The sequence below is a fragment of the Adiantum capillus-veneris genome, chromosome 28, assembly GCF_014529385.1.
Source record: "Adiantum capillus-veneris isolate H3 chromosome 28, ASM1452938v2, whole genome shotgun sequence".
NCBI classification, from domain to species: Eukaryota; Viridiplantae; Streptophyta; class Polypodiopsida; order Polypodiales; family Pteridaceae; genus Adiantum; species Adiantum capillus-veneris.
In genome coordinates this window covers 70,691,314-70,714,706 of record NC_140958.1, presented here as the reverse complement: position 1 = coordinate 70,714,706, position 23,393 = coordinate 70,691,314, and the positions used below count along the sequence as shown (strand labels likewise).

The following is a 23,393-nucleotide window of genomic DNA, read 5'->3' as shown; positions in this document are numbered from 1 at the left end:
TCTTATGGTTTGAGTCTTGACAAGTTTATAGAAGCTTTTTTAGAGCGTTTCCAGGTTGTGGAAGATGCAAATGCAGTATGGAATGAGCTCAATGCTCTTAAGCAAGGTTCTTGTCAAGCTGTTGATGCCTATGTTCAAGGTTTTACAGATTTATGGACTCGTTGGTGTGTTGCTCTTAAGGATGAGACCCCCCCTTGTTCATTGAAGAAAAGGTCTTTTGTTGATGGTTTGTCACCTTGGTTGCGGTTCGAGGTTGAGTTGAAGACGCCCGAGTCTTTTGAAGATGCGGTATGCATTGCAAAGCACAAGGAATGGAAGTTTAAGCGTCTTGAGGAACATGGTATTAGTACAGGTATGCATGTGCAAGATGGATTTGACATGGAAGATGAAGTTAAGCCTAAGCAGGTGAAAAGTAGCCTATCCTATGATGTTTCTCGTTTCTTCCCAAGGTCTATTGTGAAGCGAAAAGAGGTCTTGCAGGTTGACAGGTTTATGGAAGAGCCTAAAGAGGTGAGTAATGCTTTGGATACAGGATTGAAAAGTCTTGAAGAGGATGCATTGGCTACTTGTCTACCTTGTGATTCTGGGTGTGAGTGTGAGGTCGAGGTTATTGATGATGAGCACGTATCTTTGGATACTAGTTCCTTGGAAATTAGGGAAGAGGGCAAGGTTGAGAGCCATTTTGTGGATTTGTTGGATGTGGATCCTGTTTTGAAGCCATATTTTGATATATGTGCAGTGATTGAACCGATTTGTGAGCATGATTGTGGTTTAGAGTAGGGATCTGTATTCTTGGAGAATGATGAACCCATGCTAGAAGCTATGGATAGTGGTGATAGCCATGATTATGATGTGGATGAAGTTATGTGTGATGATGAGTATGCTTATGATGAGGAGAAGGGGTTTGGCATATATGAGTCCAATCTCAGCTATGTGGATGCCTATGCTAGGGATATGTGTGCTGCGGGGATACTTTTGTGCTTTGGATATCAACAAATTTACCTTCACACAATGCTTTTAGCTACTTGGGTGCATGATATGCAAGTTGTTGCTATGGCTGGTGAAGCCAAGATGCCAGGTGATGAGTCACCTGAGTTGTCTCTATCGGTTGGGTTGAATGTGGCATGCAATATTTATGCTTTTGGAACTCCAGACAGAGCGGATGTGTTAGTTGGATATGCCCATGGTGCATTTTGGTTGATTGTTGACAAATGTAGGTGTGGTGTTATGATGCTTCTTTTGAATCAGGCGATATGCCTTTGGCCTTTTGATCCAGGTGGAATGAGCATCTACTAGTGTTGCTGCTGCTGAGCATGAATGCTCTAGCAGGCTAGGGGGTGGGCAAATTATGTCAAGAGTTTTTTGGAGCAAGGGATTGCGCATATGTACATACCCATGCATGGTGCATGAAATAAAGTATTGACCATTTTCCAGAGCCAGGTGGTTATGTGGGGCCCACATGTGTGCAGGTAGGACAACATGTACATAGTGCAGCGATTTTCACTATTATCAATACTAGTGTGTTTTTTCTACAATAAGGAGGATTTGGTAGCGTGTAAAACTTCTCGAGGAAGCTATACGTGGGCCGACGACGTGAGGTCAGTAGGTGCGTCAGATGGCATCTAGTGGCGTCAGGAGGGCGAACGAGGTCAATATTTGCACGCGGATGAGGACGGACACAACGTGGGTGTTTTCTGGTGAGAGTTATGTAGCAAGGTCATCATTAGGACCACTTTTTGGGGCCACTTCAAGTGGTGGCGAGATGCATTATTGGAAAAAAGCTGAGTGCCAGGTGTGCGAATGATGCAAAAAGGTGACAACTATGCACTGCGAGGTCAGTTTTTGGTCTGTTCGGGGTCCGTTTGAGGTCATCTAAAAGGCCAAGGGTGCCCAACTAATAAAGCTAAGTGTGGGAACTGAAAAACAAGAGAGAAGACCATAAAAAACGTGGAGAAGAGAGGAGGAACAGCCGCAGGTGTGTTTTTTGGGTTTTTGGAGCCTGTTTTGGCCGTAAACTGCTCATCCGAGGTCGGATTTGAGCACTTTGACATTGTAGACTGGGGTTTTGGGCCGTTCCGGACGCGATGGAGCTGTCCATTTTGCCAAATTCCTCACTCTTTTCTTGCTATTTTTCTGTGTAAGTTTCTCCTATGAGCGAAGTTTCTGCTCTAGTTTGTGATTGTATCTGGCTTATTTTACCCATATTGTGTGAGCTATTTGCCCCATTGGTGTTGGCCCAAGCTCAATTGTATCTAAACATCAGAAATTCTCCTCTTTTGAGCTGAGGTTTTTGGGTGTGTGTGTGTGTGTGTGTGTGTGTGTGTGTGTGTGTGTGTGTGTGTGTGTGTCTGTGTGGAGTGGGCAAGTGGATAGTCTCTCTCCTCTCACTCCAGAGGTGTGTTCCCTGTCTCGGCCAGGTGTGTTGTCTAAGCCGAGTGGTGCCCCATAGTGTGTGTGTGTATCTTCCCAAGAGTGTGTGTCGGGTCGTTATAGAGGCACTGTGTGTGTTTTCATCCCGCTCACAACGTAAATACCAGTTCATATATACTTGAGTGACAATAAGAAACGAGAAAATGATGGCAACCATATTTTATTGAATGGCCGAGGGTCAAACCAACCATGGCCAACAGAAATCCGTACTACATTGAATCAGTGATAAGCCACCAGAAACTTTCACTCATCTTCCCAGCATATGATGTACTATGGTAAAAAAGACCGAGTAAATTTGAAACCAGCTATTTACTACCACAATCCGGTATGTGATTCCACTCAATTCCTACAGAATATGAAAAGATAGGTCAACATATCCAAAGCCAGTATTCAGCAAATTCAAAATAACTTTTAGCCGATTCAGTAAAATAGGCATCTACACTAAAAAACAAATCAATCTTACTAGTAGGTGATGTAATACGGTAAAAAAGGTCGAGTCAATTTGCAAAAAAGATATTTACTCCCACAATAGGGTATGTGATGCCACACACTACCTACAGAATATAAGAAGACAGGGCAACAAATCCGAAACTAGTATTCAGTGACCTCAAAATAATCTTTAGACGATTCAGTAAAATAGGCAGCCGAACTAGAAAACGAATCAGTCTAGGGTCTGTCCACTTACCCAAAGTACCTCAGACCTGTAGTATTACAACTAAACCAAATATCCTACCAATCTTATACGACCATTACAACTCATTGTTTTGAGTTTTATTTTATTTTTTGTGAATTTTTGGTTTTTTTCGAGACTTGCAGTATCCCTTTCATAAGTACATTACATCTATTGAGTAGCTATTTTACAAAAAATAGCATCATCAACCATATATACAAACCATTTCCCTTTAGATACCACACCATCCTATATTCAATGCAGCCATATGTTAAGATAACCTGGCAGTCTTTTAAAAAATTAAGGACAAATTTTTCCTCAAAAAACTGGTTTTACAGCATAATTTACGGAAATCAGACTCATTACTTCCATCATTCATTAAAAAACCTGGTAGTTCTTAGTTTTAAATGAGCCATTCACATTTCTTCTCATAACTAGGAAGAGCCAGTTTCCAGAACCTGGTTTTATTTTTTTAAAAAAAACAGAGCCTAATTAATGGTTTTACAAAACTTTACATTATACTGAGATTCAAGTACTTTCAACAAAGCCACAAATTCCGGCTCATAGTTTCTTTCGACAGTCTTGAGAGCAAAAAAGATTTGTTTAACCTGTAGATTACGAGACGAAGAAGCATCCACAGTCCCCTTTTCAGTCTTTTTCGGCATGTTGAGCTCTCAGTATTCAATAGATTCGAACTCACACAGTCTTGAATGCACACACAGGTGTTAACAGAGCACAATGCTAAGTGAGTATGAGTACTCACCTTGAGATGTTTTTATACTTGATGATGCCCATCTGCAGAAGACATGCCACAGACACATAGTCAGACGGGTTTCCCCCAATCGAGGTCGCCAATAAGGCCTTATTCTCAGGGATTACCCCAGCCAAAGATCCAGAAGTTGTAGGCTATGTCACACAACATCTGATACAGTATACGCCTGTAGACCCTTACCCCAATACACAGGCAGTAGCGTGCAGTAGGAAGCACGAAAATTTAATGCAGAGAAAACCTAAACGCTACAGAGCATTGCTTTTGAGTATAATGTAGAGATAGAGTTAAGTAAATTGCAAGGACAAGTCATACTACCCCCAATTTTTACCCTGGAAACATATAATACTCCATTCACATGTTCGATACCCGTTCCTAATTCATTGCCCGTTTATTGTACCTAGCCCTGGGTGATAATACATACCCCGTTATTTGACAGAACCATACAGTGAGCTTATGTCATACAGTATACATGCACCGATCTCAATGGTGTGAGTTAGTCTATTTAGAGAAGTCAATTGTGGGCAATCTTTATTAGTTCTAATTTGTTTTAAGAGTCAAAAAGTGGGTCTATAAAAGACACGGTTATTTTACAAAACCGAGTCCAGAGTAACATCACAAGCTTATTTGTTCCTCAAGAGTATCTAACGTATTATGGCTTACAGTCAAGACCAGGTTTTTGCCATAGCAACTGCACATCTTCTTTTGTCAAGCAAATCTACTCGAAGATCAACCTTATTCCGTTATGAACGTCATCTATTTCCGCAATTAGGAACAACTGTTTCCCAAACTAAGTGGTGGACATACCAGGGCCGAGTGACGCGAGTGACCCTTTGGGGTCGCGAGCTTTTCAGGAACAATATTCGTTTGGCGATGGTAACTGAGGCTCTGGGTCTAGGGCCCCAGTATTATTACATAGAACATTCACTGAAGCAAGGTTTTTCAAAGCGGTTATACCTGCTAGCTCAGTTCTTACCTCCTCATAAGGATTTTTTGTATCGTAGTTATGGCCATCCATTAAGAGGATATTTTAACAGTTCACCTCGCACCCGGGAGTATGGGGTAGTCTTGGGGACTCATATCCTACCTTTAGCCGAGCGTCCAAACACATGTTTTTACTGTGATAGCTATTTGTGTGATCATGTAATGGACGGCTTAATTGAGATGTAGATGAAGGGATCCCGTTTTTTTTATAAAAAAACCAATCAGGCTTTTATTTTGTCCAATTTAAGAGCCGAGTCAAGTGAAATAACTCATGTAATTTTGTGCGTGCGCGTGTGTGTGTGTGTGTGTGTGTGTGTGTGTGTGTGTGTGTGTGTGTGTGTGTGTGTGTGTGTGTGTGTGTGTGTGTGTGTGTGTGTGTGTGTGTGTGTGTGTGTGTGTGTGTGTGTGTGTGTGCCCACCCATACCCAAGCACCATATTCTATGAGGCAGTAGACCCCAAAGAATAGGGACCTACTACCTCAAGAAGTGTTTGCAACATGCGATGCAGTAGTTAAATTTATTCCGATTTAAGGAGACTTATCAATTTCTGTAAGTCAAACTTAAGGTAGGTCTAGTTGTGTTTTTTTAGGGAATTGCATATACACGCAACGAGGTCCTTTTTAGAAAACCCATTATTAATGAACTTGGTAATCAAAGTATTGATTTCTTCATATGCAATAAAACTGTCAGGCGAGGCATACATTATAAGGAAAAGCATTCCTAGACAGGTGTGTAGAGAATTCTTGGATACAAGTTTGAGCTTTTCTCTTTTCCAATAAAAGTGAGTATAAAAATTTCCCAAGAAAGGGGGAGTCAACACAAACTCAATATTCAGGAAATGAGTCCTAGAAATTACCCATTTATCTTGCCATAGAACTCTATCGGAGAATGTAGGTTCAATATTAAGACAAGGTGGATATATATCTTTAAGAGTAGCCTCAAACATGGGATTATTAAGGCTACACAGGTCATCCATAAATCTAAACGAATGTTCAAAGTGTGTGAGTAACGAAGCACTATCAGGGTTATTTATTATTTTTAAGAGCCACTGGTATTCGAAGTAGCAAAGATAGAGATTACACATAATCGGAGAGCATGCAAATCCCATTGGGATCCCTAAAATTTGTTTGTAGCAGGTATCACCTACTTGGATACAACAATTATTAAGTATCCAAAAGATATACTTATATAAATCATCCTCTTTAAAGACTAAAGGTGTAGACTTATTAGATTAAATCATCCTCTTTAAAGACTAAAGATGTAGACTTATTAGATTTTTTCACCCATCCTTTATTCCCTTTTTAGTGAGATGCATGTATACCCTAGTTTCTTTCTGTGAGAAAAGGCAATCCTTATAAGACTAGATAGGGTATCAAAAAGCCCATAAGGTCCATTTAGTGGGATATTTTCATAACATTGAGTTATGTCTGTTGTAAAGATAGAGAAAATGTTTTCTGGGAGGTTGATAAACACCTCAGCTGCGTTTTTTATAACCCAAAATGGGTAATAATTTGTATTTGTCAATCTTTTTAGATCACTATGCTTGATGGCACAGATAGCTTCAATTTCTAGTAGAACAAAATTTAAGCAGTAGGTGATGTCATTCGTAACACAAGAGAACAGGCTATTGGATGCGTCCGAAATCCATCTAAATTTATGCTTATGATTCTTATAAGTTGGGAATAGTATAGGAATTTTTAGAAGGTTAGGACAATAACCAAGTCCCGATAATTCATTATTTAATAGTGCAGCTGTACTAAGCGGAGAGGTCTCAAGTTTAAGAAAATCCTTACTATTGAGTCTTGAATAGGCGGCCTCATATGCTAATCTTTTACATATAAAGGATGCAGTATTTGAGGCTTTATCTAGCCCAATAATAAGCCATTTCTCCTTAGAGTCAGAAATAGAGGTCTTAATTTTAGGCGTAAGCCAGGTAGTATCAGTACTTAGCCATACTTGCGGCATAAGACTGATCTTTTTCCAAAAAAATTCTTTGACTGTTGCGGTAAGTTGAATGTGAACTTCCTCCTCCAATTGGAGTTTTAAGGCCAAGTCGGCCAGGCATTCAAGTAGAGCCAATAAGGCGATCTAAGGATTTAGTGGAAAGGGAGGTATATGATTCAAGCCTTTACTTAAGAGGCTCCTTACTTACGGATCAGAAATGATTTCTAAGTTAGAAGTACAAACATGTAATCCAAAGTTAGTGAAACTTTTACAGAATTTCTGAAATAGATGACAGGAGCAGATAGGAATCACTTTATTATGGAGAAAATCAGTTGAGTAAAAAAGATTCTTGATAGGTGGTGAGTATTTCCATCCAAACATCACATCATTAAGTAACAGATTAGATCCAAAAATATGTCCAAAACATTCTGAAAAAATAGCTTGGGGGGTAAAGAAGTCCAAAATCTTGCTAGTAAACAAGCAATGTGAGATTATCTTATTACACGTTTCTTCCTTTGGAGGTAGGTAAAGTCTTCCACATGTGTTCCTTCTTTCCTGCACATCACATATCCAAAAGGTTTTTGATTGATAGGTTTCTACCTCTTCCTCTAACATAACTTCTACCTCTCCCTCTCCCAAAAACAGATTCACTCGAGGAGGGAGTTAAGAAAGAGGCCGCTGGAGAGACAAGAGTGTTAGGTCGTTTGGAAACTTGAGATTCATCATCTTCAATATTAGGCTTGATTTGCCCAACCATACTTTTGATTCCTTTAAAGCCGCCATACGTGGTTAGCAGAGTGCCACACCCATCAGAACCAAGCTCTTCAAGTGTGTCGCACATAATTGATCTATATTGAATAAAGGCGATTTGAGCTAAGACCAGATCCTTAGCTTGTCCACCAAGCCATGAGCAAAAGAGGGAAAGGTGAAATTCTTCTGCTTTGTCTGGAAAGATACTAGGCAGATTTGAGCTAAGACCAGATCCTTAGCTTGTCCACCAAGCCATGAGCAAAAGAGGGAAAGGTGAAATTCTTCTGCTTTGTCAGGAAAGATACTAGGCAGATTGTTGAGGGTGTACCAAATAGCATGGTCAAACCAAATGATGCTTGACTCACAGGCAGCTTTGGGGTCTAAAAATATGCAAGCACACTTAAGGTAAGGTCTGAACACATTCCACACTGTCTCAGTGTAGTACTCAGCATTATTTTTACTAAAGGTCATAACTCCTTTGGTTCTTGCATATAAACCTGTATTCGAACTACATTTTTTATCATCAAGGAAACTCATATTGAAGGGAGCTTTAATCAGATCCCCTTTATCCAAGAGTTGAATCTCTTTAAGAACTTTAAGTTTGCATTCTTCAATAGTTGCAGGGGCCAAGTTGGCAAGGAACACCCAAGTCTCCATAGACATGGGTGCAAGAAACCCTTTATTTGGGAACATCCACAGCCTGTGCTCTACCCCCAAGGATTCTAGTTCAATCTGACGGGATGGTAAAAAAGGAAAGGCCCTAGAGACTTTTGGTACCATATCCAAAAGCGAAGCTTCATTGAGTGAACAAAGGTCCTTCTGAAATTCTTTTACAGCTTCCAATGCAGTTGCATCTCTACAAAAGAGGCTATTAGGTGGAGGGACTATAGGTGTAGAGGGAGCTGTAACAAAGATGGGACTAAGCTAGCAGAATTTTCTAAGAAGATTGGATAGTTCAGAGCCTTTGGAGGAGAATGATGCTGAGTCCTGATTATGGGCTTTGGAAAGGCCAGCCAAGTTAGAAGTAAATTCCATCAGAAGGTTGATACCATCAGATTTATTCTTAACGAGGAGAGCTAGAACTTTTACCCATAGGTCAAATGAAATAAGCTCGACAAGAGACATACTAGACTCCTTCGAAGCATCAAAAATCAAGGAAGAGGCATCCTTGTCTTGTATACATTTCAGTACAAGAAGAGAAACAAGGGAAAGGGTTTCCATAGGAAGAGAGAGCCCTTGGGAAAGGGAAACAATCTGCAAAAATAACAGTAGTTAGATTTCCGTAATTTTGGAAGAGATGAGTAGATCTGAGGATCTAATACATAGTGTTAAATCTTTTTGAATTTTACAGCCCTATGTAGATAAAGCCTAATCCTAAGAGAGATATTAGGGAAGGTCTTTTCTATTTCTTTAGCCAGTCGTAACTTCTCCGAAATCATAGCTCTCTTCTTTGGGTCAGAGAAGACCTTAATTCTTGCAGTGAGCTTTTCCACAACTTGGTAAAACAGACGTAATAACTAGTGAAATGATAGTAAATAAAGTAAAGTGAGAACAAGAATCGCGAATATAGAGTGGAATGGTCGTGCTAGTAGCCTTTCACCAGTCAGGTCAAAAAGAACCACTAAGACTGTGTGATAGCACCCCAGCCTACTAGAGTATAATAAATTACACTGTAATAGGCGTTTTATCTCTAGAATTATTATCTAAGAGAGATCAACAACCAAGTAAATCTCTCTTTTGCGTTTATTGTGTGTGTAGCAGTTCTAAATCTATAAATATACGCAAACGAACACTACCTGTTCACAGACCAACAATTCTAGAATAATACAATGGATTTGTATAATAATTTATTTGCAGTTGAAAATAAATTTTGTACAAGGTAATGAAGATAACAGAATACAGTGCGAGAAACCGCAATCCCACAGTCTGGGAAATTTTGCATCACGGTAAGAGATCCGCCATATGTTAAGAACAGAATGTTTTAATCAAAAAAGGTAGCCCTCACCTGCACCCATAGCCACAAGAAAACAATTCGTTAGCATGTGACTGTACGCAGGTGATGCTGGGCATCCCAATTGTTATCCATGTCATCATTTAAAAAAAACACAATTCTTAACTTGTATTTTGTTCTTTTAGAAAAAAAGTTCCTTGGCATTTTTGCCAATCTGATAAAGGAAATTGAAAACCCCATAGAGCAGCTATATATCTGGTTATTTCTCGATTATATTTTTTTCAAAAACTTTCTTTGCCAAACCTAAGCTTTTAGGAGTTTTTTAGGGAGATTATCAAAAAAAGAACTTCTTCTTTAATCAGATTGGAGATAATTTCACTCTATAGAGGTAGGCACAAGCAATCTTGAGCCAGATCTCAGTTTATTAAGCACCACCTCTTCCATGTAGTTTGAAGTATAGAAAAAACAATCTTTTGGAATAGATCCTACTTCAAGAACCCTTTTATAAACAAGCTGAGATATCCCAAAAAAAAAACATCTAAGTATTTACCAATTTACAAACCAGAGCCCCCCTTTTTTTGTTTAGTTATATTCATTTCCATTATCAAGAAATATCTATGTTATTATGTCATGTCTGACATACTGTTGCCCAAGCCAGCTATAAACTGTATTTCATAATACCCTAGACAACTCAGTCCCTAGAGCCAACTCAGAACTCGTCCGAGAAAGAAATGACATAAGAGTAACCAGCCAGGATCAGCTAAAGAAAAAAAATATATGACATTTCTCATCGTATCGAGAACCATTTAAACCAACCGACTAGAAGATTTTTGTTGTATATACTGCAACATGGTATGTAAATACCAATTCATATATACTTGAGTGAGAATAAGAAGCGAGCAGATGATGGCAACCATATTTTATTGAATAGCCGAGGGTCAAACCAACCATGGCCAGCAGAAATCTGTCACTACGCTAAATCAGTGATAAGCCACCAGAAACTTTCACTAATCTTCCCAGCATATGATGTACTATGGTAAAAAAGACCGAGGAAATTTAAAAGCAATTATTTACTACCACAATACGGTATGGGATGCCACTCAATTCCTACAGAATATCAAAAGATAAGGCAACATATCCGAAGCCAGTATTCAGCAAATTCAAAATGACTTTTAGCCGATTCAGTAAAATACGCATCTGCACTAAAAAACAAATCAATCTTACTAGTAGGTGATGTAATACGGTAAAAAAGGTCGAGTCAATTTGCAAAAAAGATATTTACTCCCACAATAGGGTATGTGATGCCACACACTACCTACAGAATATAAGAAGACAGGGCAACAAATCCGAAACCAGTATTCAGTGACCTCAAAATAATCTTTAGACGATTCAGTAAAATAGGCAGCCGAACTAGAAAACGAATCAGTCTAGGGTCTGTCCACTTACCCAGAGTACCTCAGACCTGTAGTATTACAACTAACCCAAATATCCTACCAATCTTATACGACCATTACAGCTCATTGTCTTGAATTTTATTTTATTTTTTGTGAATTTTTGGTTTTTTTCGAGACCTGCAGTATCCCTTTCATATGTACATTACATCTATTGAGTAGCTATTTTTCAAAAAATAGCATCATCAACCATATATACAAACCATTTCCCTTTACATACCACACCATCCTATATTCAATGCAGCCATATGTTAAGATAAACTTCAGACATGACAGTCTTTTAAAAAATTAAGGACAAATTTTTCCTCAAAAAACCGGTTTTATAGCATATTTTACGGAAATCAGACTCATTAATTCCATCATTCATAAAAAAACCTGGTAGTTCTTAGTTTTAAATGAGACATTCACATTTCTTCTCATAACCAGGAAGAGCCAGTTTCCAGAACCTGGTTTTATTTTATTAAAAAAAACAGAGCCTAATTAATGGTTTTAAAAATCTTTACATTATACTGAGATTCAAGTACTTTCAACAAAGCCACAAATTCCGGCTCATAGTTTCTTTCGACATCCTTGAGAGCAAAAAATCTTTGTTTAACCTGTAGATTAGGAGACGAAGAAGTATCCACAATCCCCTTTTCAGTCTTTCTCGGCATGTTGAGCTCTCAGTATTCAATAGATTCGAACTCACACAGTCTTGAACGCACACACAGGTGTTAACAGAGCAAATGCTAAGTGAGTATGAGTACTCACCTTGAGATGTTTTTATACTTGATGATGCCCATCTGTAAAAGACACGCCACAGACACAAAGTCAGGCGGGTTTCCCCTAATCGAGGTCGCCAATAAGGCCTTATTCTTAGGGATTACCCCATCCAAAGATCCGGAACTTACAAGCTATGTCGCGCAACATCTGATACAGTATACGCCTACAGACCCTTACCCCAATACACAGGCGATAGCATGCAGTAGGAAGCATGAAAATTTAATGCAGAGTAAACCTAAACGCTACAGAGCATTGCTTTTGAGTATAATGTAGAGATAGAGTTAAGTAAATTGCAAGGACAAGTCATACTACCCCCAATTTTTACCCTGGCAACATATAATACTCCATTCACATGTTCGATACCCGGTTCGTAATTCGTTGCGCGTTTATTGTACCTAGCCCTGGGTGATAATACATACCCCGTTATTCGACAGAACCATACAGTGAGCTTATGTCATACAGTATACATGCACCGATCTCAATGGTGTGAGTTAGTCTATTTAGAGAAGTCAATTGTGGGTAATCTTTATTAGTTCTAATTTGGTTTAAGAGTCAAAAAGTGGGTCTATAAAATACATGTGTTATTTTTACAAAACCGAGTCCAGAGTAACATCACAAGCTTATTTGTTCCTCAAGAGTATCTAACATATTATGGCTTACAGTCAAGACCAGGTTTTTGCCATAGCAACTGCACATCTTCTTTTGTCAAGCGAATCTACTCAAAGATCAACCTTACTCCGTTATGAACGTCATCTATTTCCACAATTAGGAACTGTTGTTTCCCAAACTAAGTGGTGGACATACCAGGGCCGAGTGACGCGAGTGACCCTTTTGGGTTGCGAGCATTTCAGGAACAATATTCGTTTGGCGGTGGTAATTGAGGCTCTGGGTCTAGCGCCCCAGTATTATTACAAAGAACATTCACTGAAGCAAGGTTTTTCAAAGCAGTTATACCTACTAGCTCAGTTCTTACCTCCTCATAAGATTTGTTTGTATCGTAGTTATGGCCATCCACTAAGAGGATATTTTAACAGTACACCTCGCACCCAAGAGTATGGGGTAGTCTTGGCGACTCGTATTCTACCTTTAGCCGAGCGTCCAAACACATGTTTTTAGTGTGACAACTGTTTGTGTGATCATGTAATGGACGGCTTAATTGAGATGTAGATGAAGGGATCCCGTTTTTTTAAAAAAAACCAGCCAGGCTTTTTGTTGTCCAATTTAAGAGCCGAGTCAAGTGAAATAACTCATGTAATTGTGTGTGTGTGTGTGTGTGTGTGTGTGTGTGAGAGAGAGAGAGAGAGAGAGAGAGAGGAGGAGAAGAAGAGAGAGTTTTAACGTCGTAGGAAACTATCCCATACTCTACTCACACATACCTCTATCTTTCTTAGTTGCATGCTTTAATTTAAGGGAAAATTACCAAAATACCCCTCTAATTTGTGGAAATTCCAAAAATACCCCTCAAATTTCAAACATTCCCAAAGTACCCTTATAATTTGTCATAAATTCCCAAAATTTTCCTTAATTCTTAAAATACCCCTGGTTGTGAGAGTAAATTTCTTCAAAAACAAAAATAATTGTAGCTTTTCATAAGAAGAGTGATTATCTACCATACAGGATGCTAAAACTAAAATTTGAGTTGGTTATGTAGGATTTGGAGATGAATTACTTCATTATTTTTAGACATAATTGCCTTCTTTGCGAGGTAATTTGCGACAAATTACATGATAAGCACTCAAAAACAAATCTCAATTGTCAAACAACAATAAAGATTAGAAAATCTTGAAGAATCCAACGAAAATAGATACAAGGGTATTTTGGGAATTTTTGAAATTTGAGGGGTATATTGGGAACTTTCACAAGTTAGACGGGCATTTTGGTAATTTTCCCTAGAATATAATAAGCAACTCTTTTTTTTTTTTTGCAAAACTCACAATTGTGAGTGAATTATATTGATCAACCTAAAAAATTACAAGGTCTTGCCATGCTCGTGTTGAGCCATGACATCATACAGGGACCAAAATCACAACGGCTATCAGGGCAATAATAAGCAACTCTTAATATATAACTCTCCTATAACGATATCAGGCAATACATGCCTTAGAATATAATAAGTAACTCTTAATATATAGCTCTCCTTAGGCCATTTGCATACGATGAAGTTAGAATATAATAAGGGCATGGTCACGTGAGGCTTAGTTATCAGTAAGCTTGGTAGGGGCACAGAGCGGAGATCGGGAGCAGCAGGCAGAGAGAGGGAGAGCCAGGTGTAGGCAAGAGAGAGAAACTCTAAGCGAGGTTGTGGAGACCGGTCAATGTTTTGCAACTATGCCTTTTTAGGCATAATTAAGCTACTAAGCAAGTGGAAAGTTGCAGCGGGTCAGAGCTTGTCGTCGAAACTAAGCCTTGCGTGACCATTGCCTAAGCAACTCTTAATATATAGCTCTCCTAATGGCTTCAAAAATAATTATTCACTACCTCTATATAGTGTGTGAGGACACTTCAAGAAGAAAACTTTAAAGGGAAAATAAGGAAAAGAAAAACACATATGCATCAATGTGCAGTCATCATTTTATTTTATTTCATTTTTTAGCAAAACTCACAATTGTGAGTGAATTATATTACTCAACCTAAATAATTACAAGGTCTTGTCATGCTTGTGTTGAGCCATGACATCATCCAAGAACCATAATTACATCGACTATCAGGGCAACCATCCCAACCAACTCGCCCCCTTATCCTTGATACATAGGGTCCATTATCATGTTCTTCTGCGATCTTTTACTTACCGATAGCCAAGATTTTCCCCCGTCCTAGGCATGCCCTCTGCTGACAACAAGGCACAAGTCGTCCTAGACCAATCCTCCAAGTGTTGCTTGCGCCCGAGCGTCCATATTAGCACTGTGCTTTCTTGTATAATTTCTACGAAGCTTGCGACCTCAAGACCTTCTTCAAACACACGGCGGTTCCTTGTCTGCCATACATTATGTAAGAAGAAGTACCCGACGATTTGAGTGTTGATGAGGATGGCATGACCACCTGAATTCTTCCCTCCAAGGAATAGATCAGTCTTGTAAAAACCGATTTTCCATGTTCTTTGCACCCACTTGCATATTTTCCCTATGAGGCCTTTGATAGTTGGGCAATCCGTGAAGAGGTGGGCCAGATCTTCATTGGCCAACCTGTACCCCAAGCATCGATCTGACCCAATCCCTCTTTCCTGAATCTTCACCCCCGTTGGTAGAGCACCCCAAATTACCTTCCATAAAAATACCTTCATGTGTTGCAGAACCTTTGGCTTCCAGATGTTCTCCATTACTTGCTCCCATCTTTCCTCCGCCCATTTTTTTTTCCATAACTTGTTAAGGGGGCTAGACCAATTCTTCTTATGCATCATTGTATGGTAAATGTCTGTAGGATGGGGTTTCCATAAGAGACTGCTTCAGGGCCATTTCCAGGCATTCCAGTCAAACTCCGAATCATAGATAGGCATCACTATATTGTCAAGCTCTTTCCTCACTTTGTGGACCAACAAGACCTCCAAGCTATTCAGTTGGTACTGGGTAACCAGAACGTCAGTGGTTTTCCAACTCTTGTTGTCACTATCCCAGAAGTGTCCCAGTCGATTCAGACCCTTATTATTCAGCTTCCTGGCTGTCTCTATCCAATAGGGAATTTGTGGCGGATCTACAACTTTGGAAATCCAAGGGGACCAATGCAAAATGGAGTTCTTGAAGTATCTGGTTTTTTTCCCCCACTTTAAGACTCCTGCTGCTCTATTGCATTTTCTTACCAATTATCCTGTGTTGCCCCCCAGTCTTAGGGTAGTCCACGTCAGGGCTAACAGCTTGTCATGAACCTTCACCCCTCTCCACTTTCCACCTTTTGAGCCAAGTTTAGCTACTTCTATCATATCTTTGATCATGACAGCCCAAACTTGATCCTGTTTAGCCAAGGAAACAACAAATTTGGCACAACAAGCTTCTGCATGGGGCAAAATTCTGAGGCCTCCTTGATTCCCCGACTGAGCAACTGATTCCCAACGGGCCCATTACCATGGCCTGGAGGATTTCGTGTTGTTCTTCCATAAAAACCTTTTCACTAGTTTTAAGAACTCTTTCCAGTGACACTTAGCCATCTTGAGAAGTGGGCTAGTGAAGGCAATATAAGGAATCATAAAGGCATTTATCACTTTTATCTGACTTGGGAATGGGAGAAGAGCATACTTCCACCTACTCATTTTTGTTTTGATTTTTTCAAGCACCCACTCAAATCTTTGCTTGTGAGTTACGTCCACCCCCAAGGGGGCTCCCAGATGTTTGAAGATATTCTCTTTTGTGACAATCTCCCCCGCCCAGTCAGAAGGGTCAAATGAGTCATTTTTCAATAGGGAGATCAGCCTTGACATTCCATTTACATGAGTCTTTTCATTTCCTAAACTCACCATTCACTTATGCACTTAGAATATTTTATATCGACACAAAAAGTCTTTTACCTTTCCATTTTCATTGTGTCTTTTCATTTCATAAACTCACCTTTCAATTATGCATTAAAAATATTTTGAAAGGCCTTTTATTTTTTTGAGATTGGAGAGACCAAATAGGCTTGTTTGGAATGTGGTCTCTTGGAATGCAATCATTGTAGAATTCAATTAAGAAGAAGGACCAAGAAGTTCTAGGTTGTTTTCATGCTTATGTTAGAATATGTTGAACAAGGGGAAGCTTTGTTGTTTCTCATCGATGTAGTGATGAAGTTGGAGATGACTTCAATCTTCTTGGAATCCATTATTGATTGCCCACCTTTTGGCTAATGGTGACTCTTACTTTGCCTCCTTTGCTTGAGCCTCATGAGAATGTAATTTTTTTCTTGGAAGTAGTCAACAGGATGTAACTCACATTGGGAGCTATTGTCAGGGAAAATAACTACAAACTTTGTTCAAATAGAAAGATTGATATGCATGTCAAATGGGGGTATGCCTACAAGAGCTTGTGAAGTGTTGAATAGGCTTTCACCACAAGAGGTTGTCTCTTACATAGCACATATCTCAAGATATATTGAGTTTTAACTTGGGAAGGAGGCACTCAAATTTGGTTGGACAATGCAAGTTTAGGATGCCTCCCCAAATGTAGCGGTTGTGATTGCACTTTAAAAAGCTTGCAAACATACAAATTCACTTTCACTGGTGTGTTAATGTGGATGAGGCCCAAATGTAGTTTGATAACATGAGTGAAAAATATGGCATTAATCGACGACCTACAACTCATGATTCCTTCCATTGCAAAGTAGCAGATTCTATCACAATTTTGAAGTGTACCCTTGCAAATTGTTCGTGACATCATGTGGAAACAATTTCTCTTTAGTGTGTGAGGCATTGTTAAATTAGTAAAACATTTAACCCTTTCCCAATAGATTTTGAAAACGTTGATGGACTCGACGAAGAAGATGATACCCTCATAGATCTTTCCTAGAAAGCTTGACTACTATTGCAAAATTCAACTTCTAGGTTTGAATAATGATTGCTTTTATGTGATTAAGGGGGGTTGCCACAATATCCACATGTTCCCTAACAACCGATAGCGTACCACAAGTACCTCGAAGGAGTAAAGGGGAAGGCATGAGCTACTTGAGCAATCTATGCTTGATGTATGGTCATTGTCACAATCAGAAAGGGAGGAAGAGAATTTTGGAATCCCTAGTTGATGGGATGCGAGAAACGTCCCAACAAACCTTTAACATATGGAGACCTTGCCAAGTGAAGAAAATCAACACATACTTGGTCAACAACTATGAGAACGTATATCTCCTCCTGAAAAATCGATGCAATAGCACGTGCAATAGTAGACAATTGCCTGTCCTTGGGGACAATTTTGCATACTCAAGTGTCCTCATAAATAAAACTTTTAAGGGCTGCTTATTTAAAAGAATGCATATTAAACATCATGATCATGAATGCAACGTTTAAGGGCTATTATAAATGAAACATCATGATTGGTATGACATAGGCATAGCCAAGGAGAGGCTTTAAGTTGTAAGTCACCTCTCAACCATAGAAAGCAAGAATGATTAGCGACCTCTCCCAGAGCAGTAGACCTGTTGTGAGAGCCTCCAATTCGCATAGCAAATTTGGTAGCATGATCTTTAAGTAACTTGGCCTTGTGGTTCATGCCAATCACAAGCAGTAGGAATGTTCTATGCATCATTTGGAAGCTTGGGATAATGCATACTATGCATTTGAGAACATGTGTAATGCAGGGAAATGTCAAATGTTTGGTTCTCAAGAAGTACCCTTTTGACACATTGGTGACATTGGTTCTTCTTTATGGAGTTGAAATGTGGGGTGGGATAATCTCAAAGTCTACTAGGTAAATAGTTTGAGAATGTACAAAATCAATTTCTTATAAACTTTCTCCAAGTTAAGACACAAACACCATATATGCTCCTACTTCTTGGGTTGGTATCTCTTCCGATGTGCTCTACAAAGCATTTCAAAGAGCATTACTTTTATTCTCATGAAAAGCTTAGACAATCTATGAAGTCACATTGACCTCTCATGACCAAGCTTTACAGTGGTGTCTTACAACACCTTCATCCTTGAAAACTCTACCTACATGCCCATGTGGGATCCTGATGATTTGAAATCCACCAGCATGGGAACAACCTATGTCTGGCTCACACATGCCATAATTAGCTATCTTACATCTTTCCTACCATGGCATTCAAATATACTGTGACGTTTACCGCTTGATGATACAATTGGGACTTCTTCATAAAGACAATGTCAAAATATTACAAAAATGAGATCCTGTCGATAATTATTGCAAGAATGGAACAAACCTTAAAAACTTCTGGTCGCTTGAGGAGTCCATTTCTTTTGCTTGCTGCTGGGAGCCTTTCACATGACTCAGAAGACACCATGAATTCCGCACACCACCAACTGCAACCTAAACATACGTCCACTTCCATCTTCTGATTAATTTTTCTCGACCTCAACTCAAAAAATTTGAATGACCCCCTTGAATCTGTACAAATGAAGAATTAATGAAAGTAAGCATACAAAAAATTTAACACAAAGCAATATGCATATAGGTGGCATTGTTACCTATTTGACCTTTGTCACTTGCCACAAAAATGCATTTCTAAAGGGTACAAGCTCATCATTCTCGCCCAATTGTGATTTAAAAAAATCCATAATAACATCATGCCCAGCATGTACAATGACAGTGTACTCTTCCAATGAGCAAGGCATTTTGTTTCTAGGTAGCTCATATGGTTAAACAATCCTCTATACACCTACAGCAACTTCAAGTAACATATCTTTGCAAATTTGCACAACTTTTGAGTCCAAAATGCAGAACGGTGGCACATTAAAAAGTGCATTATCTCGAAGGCCGATAAACTGGCTCAGATCTATACATTGAATTTCCCCCATTTTGTATATACACCATAAACATTGCTGTAATTATACTGTTAACTCTAAAGCCCCTCTCTGTCTGTATACACAAGTATTTCTTTGAAAATATACAGCTCTAAATCGCCACACTGATCTGTTTTCACTGACCACGTAAAGTTTTCAATATAGCAAAGGTTGCATCCCTGCCAGACCCTTGCTGTTCTCTTCCTTCCGGAATGAAGGAAAGGAAGGTGAAGACATGGCAGATGCCTTGTTGTAATCACCAATGCACATTTCTCGTGTGTCAATGCAAAGTCAAGGTTGCGAGATGTTAAAAACTACTTTTCATCGAAACAATTCCGGCCAGATGGAAATGAAAGTCCATTGAAAACATTATACCAGAACGCCTTGATTACAACCATACTTCAGTACCCATCCTCATGGCTACCACCTTGATTACAGCCATGCTTGATTTTCCATTCTCATGGTTTCAACCTCCTCCGCTTGCTCTTGCATACCAGCAGCTGCGTAGATGTTACTCATCCATACATAGGCTGTTGCACACTTTTCATCAAGCTGCACCATATGATCAAAAGCCAATCTCCCAAGATGAACATTTCCCCGCTTTCTACAAGCACTCAATAATGCAGACCATCCATGAAGCTGATCACAAGAATACATTTTTGTAACAAATGCTAGTGCTTTGTCAAACTGTCCTGCACGCCCAAGGACTTCCACCATGCAAGAGGTATGCTCCAAACTCGGGATGATGCCATAATTTGTCTTCATCATCTCAAAGTACATTGATCCCTCCTCTACTGCCTCTGTGCTTCCACAAGCTTTAAGAATAGAGACGAAGGTTACTGCATCAGGAGAAACACCCTCACCCTTCATTGTATCAAAACATTTTAATGCTTCCTCACCTTGGCCATGCTGACAATAACCAGACATAAGCACATTCCAAGTGACAACATTGCGAGTAGGAAGCTCATCAAACACTTGTTTTGCTTTCCTCAGTGCACCACATTTGGCATACATGTCCACCAATGCAACACCCAGCACATCATCTTTTACGAACAACCCACTGCGCACAATCTCATCATGCATTTTTTGGCCGCTCTCAACTGCTCCAATGCTTCCACAGACCTTTAAGATGCATGCAAAGGTCACCGCATCTGGTGTATGGAGCTCGCTCCTCATCCGAGAAAAACAGTTGAGTGCTTCCTCACCATGCCCTTGTAGACAATAACCATCAATAAGAGCAGTCCAGGTGACTATGTCCCGCACAGAAAGCTTGTCAAAGACCTCTTGTGCTTTTGCTACAACGCCGCATTTAGCATACATATCCACAAGCACACTACCCAGCACATCAAACTTTTCCAATAATCCCTCTCTCTCAATCTCAGCATGAATGTCAATCCCTGTGTCAATTGCGCATATACTGCCACAAGTTTTCAAGATGCATGCAAAAGTGACTTCATCTGGGGAAAGCCTCTCACGTTTCATTTGAAAAAAACCATCAACTGCTTTTTCACCTTGCCCATATTGGCAATATCCTTGAATAAGCGCAGTCCAAGAAACCAAATCCCGCACACAAAGCTTGTCTAGCACTTCTTGGGCTTTCCCAAGTGCACCGAATCTGACATACATGTCCACCAAAGCACTTCCAATAACACCAGTCTTTTTAATCAATCCAAGTCTCATGATTTCAGCATGCAATTCTTCTCCCTTTTCAGTTGCTCCAGTTCTGCCACAAACTCTAAGTAGGGATGCAAAAGTCGCCGCATCTGGGGAGAGGCCTTTCTTTTGCATTTGATTAAAGCATTCAAGGGCTTCCATTAAAAGGTCATGTTGACAGTATCCAGAAATCAATGCACTCGATGATGCTACATTTTGAAAAGGAAGGTCAGTTAGCAAATTCTTTGCCATTTTAAATGCACCACATTTGGCATACATATCTACTAATGCAGTATGAAGAACAGTACACTCTCTCAACAAGCCCCTTTCCACAATCTCGTCATGTATCTCTTTTCCTTTGTCAGCTGATCCTATGCTGCTACAGGCTCTTAAGATGCAGCTAAAGGTTGCTGCATCAGGAGAGAAGCCCTCAGATTTCATCTGCTTGAAAACTTTAAGAGCTTCTTCACCATGTCCCATCTGACAATATCCTGCAATTAGAGCGTTCCAAGCAACAACATCTCGCTGTCGAAGCTCATTAAACGCCTCTTGTGCCTTGGCAAGAGCACCACATTTGGCATACATGTCCACCAAAGCTGTACCAAGTACACTATCATTTTGAAGCAAACCCTTTTTGGCAATCTCCTCATGCAATTCATCACCCTTCTTTGAAGCCCCTGCAATGCCACAGGCTTTCAGTATGCAAGCGAAAGTTATTGCATTTGGAGACAGGCCTTCATCTCTCATCTTGTCAAAACACTTTATCGCTTGCTCACCATGCCCATGTTGAGCATATCCTAAAATAAGACCAGTCCAAGAGACCACATTTTGGACAGGAAGATTATCAAATACTTCCTGTGCCTTTTCAAGCATACCAAACTTTGCATACATATCCACCAATGCACTGCCAAGAGCAGTGTTTGTTCTCAACCAGCCATTTTCCAAAATTTCTTCATGTAATTTAAAGCCGAGATCTATGGCTCCTATGCTTCCACAGGCTTTAAGGACAGGAAGGAAAGTCACAGCATCAAGTGATAAACCCTCCCCTTGCATCTGTTCGAAGCAATCAAGTACTTTGCCAGCTTGCCCATGTTGGGCATATCCTGCCATCAATGCATTCCACGTGACTAGATTTCGAACTGGAAGCTCATCGAACACTTGTTGCGCTGTTGTTAGCGCACCACATTTTGCATACATGTGAACTAGAGTGCTCCCTATGAAAATATTTTTCTGAAGCAAACCCTTGTTGCAAATAGCCTCATGTAGTTGGATCCCTTTGTACAGATCTTTTTTCTTAGCACAAGCCTTCAGAAGGCCAACAAGGGCAATATCATCATCAATCGTTTGATAGCCACCACTGATGCTGCCAGAAACAGAAGCTGCCCCTGCTTCCACTTCATTACAGTAGCGTCTGTGGTGACTTCTGTTTACCAATTTCCTCTCAAGCAGGAACTCTCCAAGCTTCTCTTTTGTCCGATTTTCCATCACCTGCAGCACTCCTCTTGGCATCCTTCCTTCACTCAAGCCTTTCCCCAGTGGGAAATGCTGTATAGGAAAGTTTTGCGAGGTGACGTTTGCGAGAACGCAACAGAGGGCCAAGCGCTACGCCAAGCGTCCTTCCATAGAAAGGTCCTGAAAGGAGAGAACCAGACACCTTCGCTGCGTTTTCTCGTGATAAGTGGCATGTCCGCCATTGCAAAATGAAGCGAGCAGGAGCAGTTTCCTCGTTCTTCGCCATAGCAGCGTCTGAGCTGCACATTCACGTCCGGCCGGTAGAATACAGCGTTCCGTTGCCGACCGGTCAGTGGGTGGCCATCGACCAAGACTTTCATCACCTTAACATGGTCGTCTACAGTAGACAAGGGCACTATCTCCGATTAAAAATTGGCAATGTTATTGAAGTGTAGATGTAATTTATGTGTGGCGGTCCACGATAGCAAATAATATAAGTTGTGGTCTGAAAAAAATACTAAACTCCTACTAGTGAAAGTGATAAGATTAAAGAATATTGGTAGTTGTGTAGTCTAAGCAAGAATATGTAATAATTTGTATGCTTCTATCGCAAGAAACAAGTAGTAATGAATCATATAAATTGTGGTATAGAAAAACAATAAATTATGACCATCGAAAATAATTGAATTAGAGGACATTAATGCCAATGTATTTCAAGCAAAAATATACAAATGACTGAATTAGAGGACATTAGTGTCAGTGTATTTCAAGCAAGAATATAGAAAAAAAAAATTCTCATATCATAAGATTATCTATAGGAATATACAATTTTCTTTATGCTTCTATCTTGATTTTATCTATAGAGGAACTATATTGTGGCTATAGGTTCGTTAAAAGCGTCATTGAAGTACTTTTTGAAAACAGTTTTGGTTTCAGAAATAAAAGAGGGCTGAATGTTTATGAAGCTAATAAGAAAGAGATTGTGTTTATCTAAAATTTGATTGAACATCATAAGATGACGTTTGGTATGATAGACACTTAAAACTTGCATATCCATGTCGAGCATTCTTGCTGTTTCATTCCATTTTTTATAATGAGGTATCCAAAAATTGTAGGTACCATAAGTTGTTAGCTGATCATCCTCATTCAAACGATGAAGTTGT

General features: G+C 39.6%; 1 protein-coding gene across 1 annotated transcript; it reads right to left on the bottom strand.

Annotated features, from left to right (window-relative positions):
- Positions 1–18,091: 18,091 nt before the first annotated feature.
- LOC147420650 (pentatricopeptide repeat-containing protein At2g03380, mitochondrial-like) lies at positions 18,092–22,606 on the bottom strand. Its single transcript, XM_086504813.1, has 2 exons — positions 18,811–22,606; positions 18,092–18,730 (listed from the first exon to the last, which is right to left on the bottom strand). The coding sequence occupies exon 1, from the start codon at positions 22,285–22,287 to the stop codon at positions 19,558–19,560; it is 2,730 nt and encodes a 909-aa protein (XP_086360939.1). The 5' UTR covers positions 22,288–22,606; the 3' UTR covers positions 18,092–18,730; positions 18,811–19,557.
- Between the last annotated feature and the right edge of the window lie 787 nt (positions 22,607–23,393).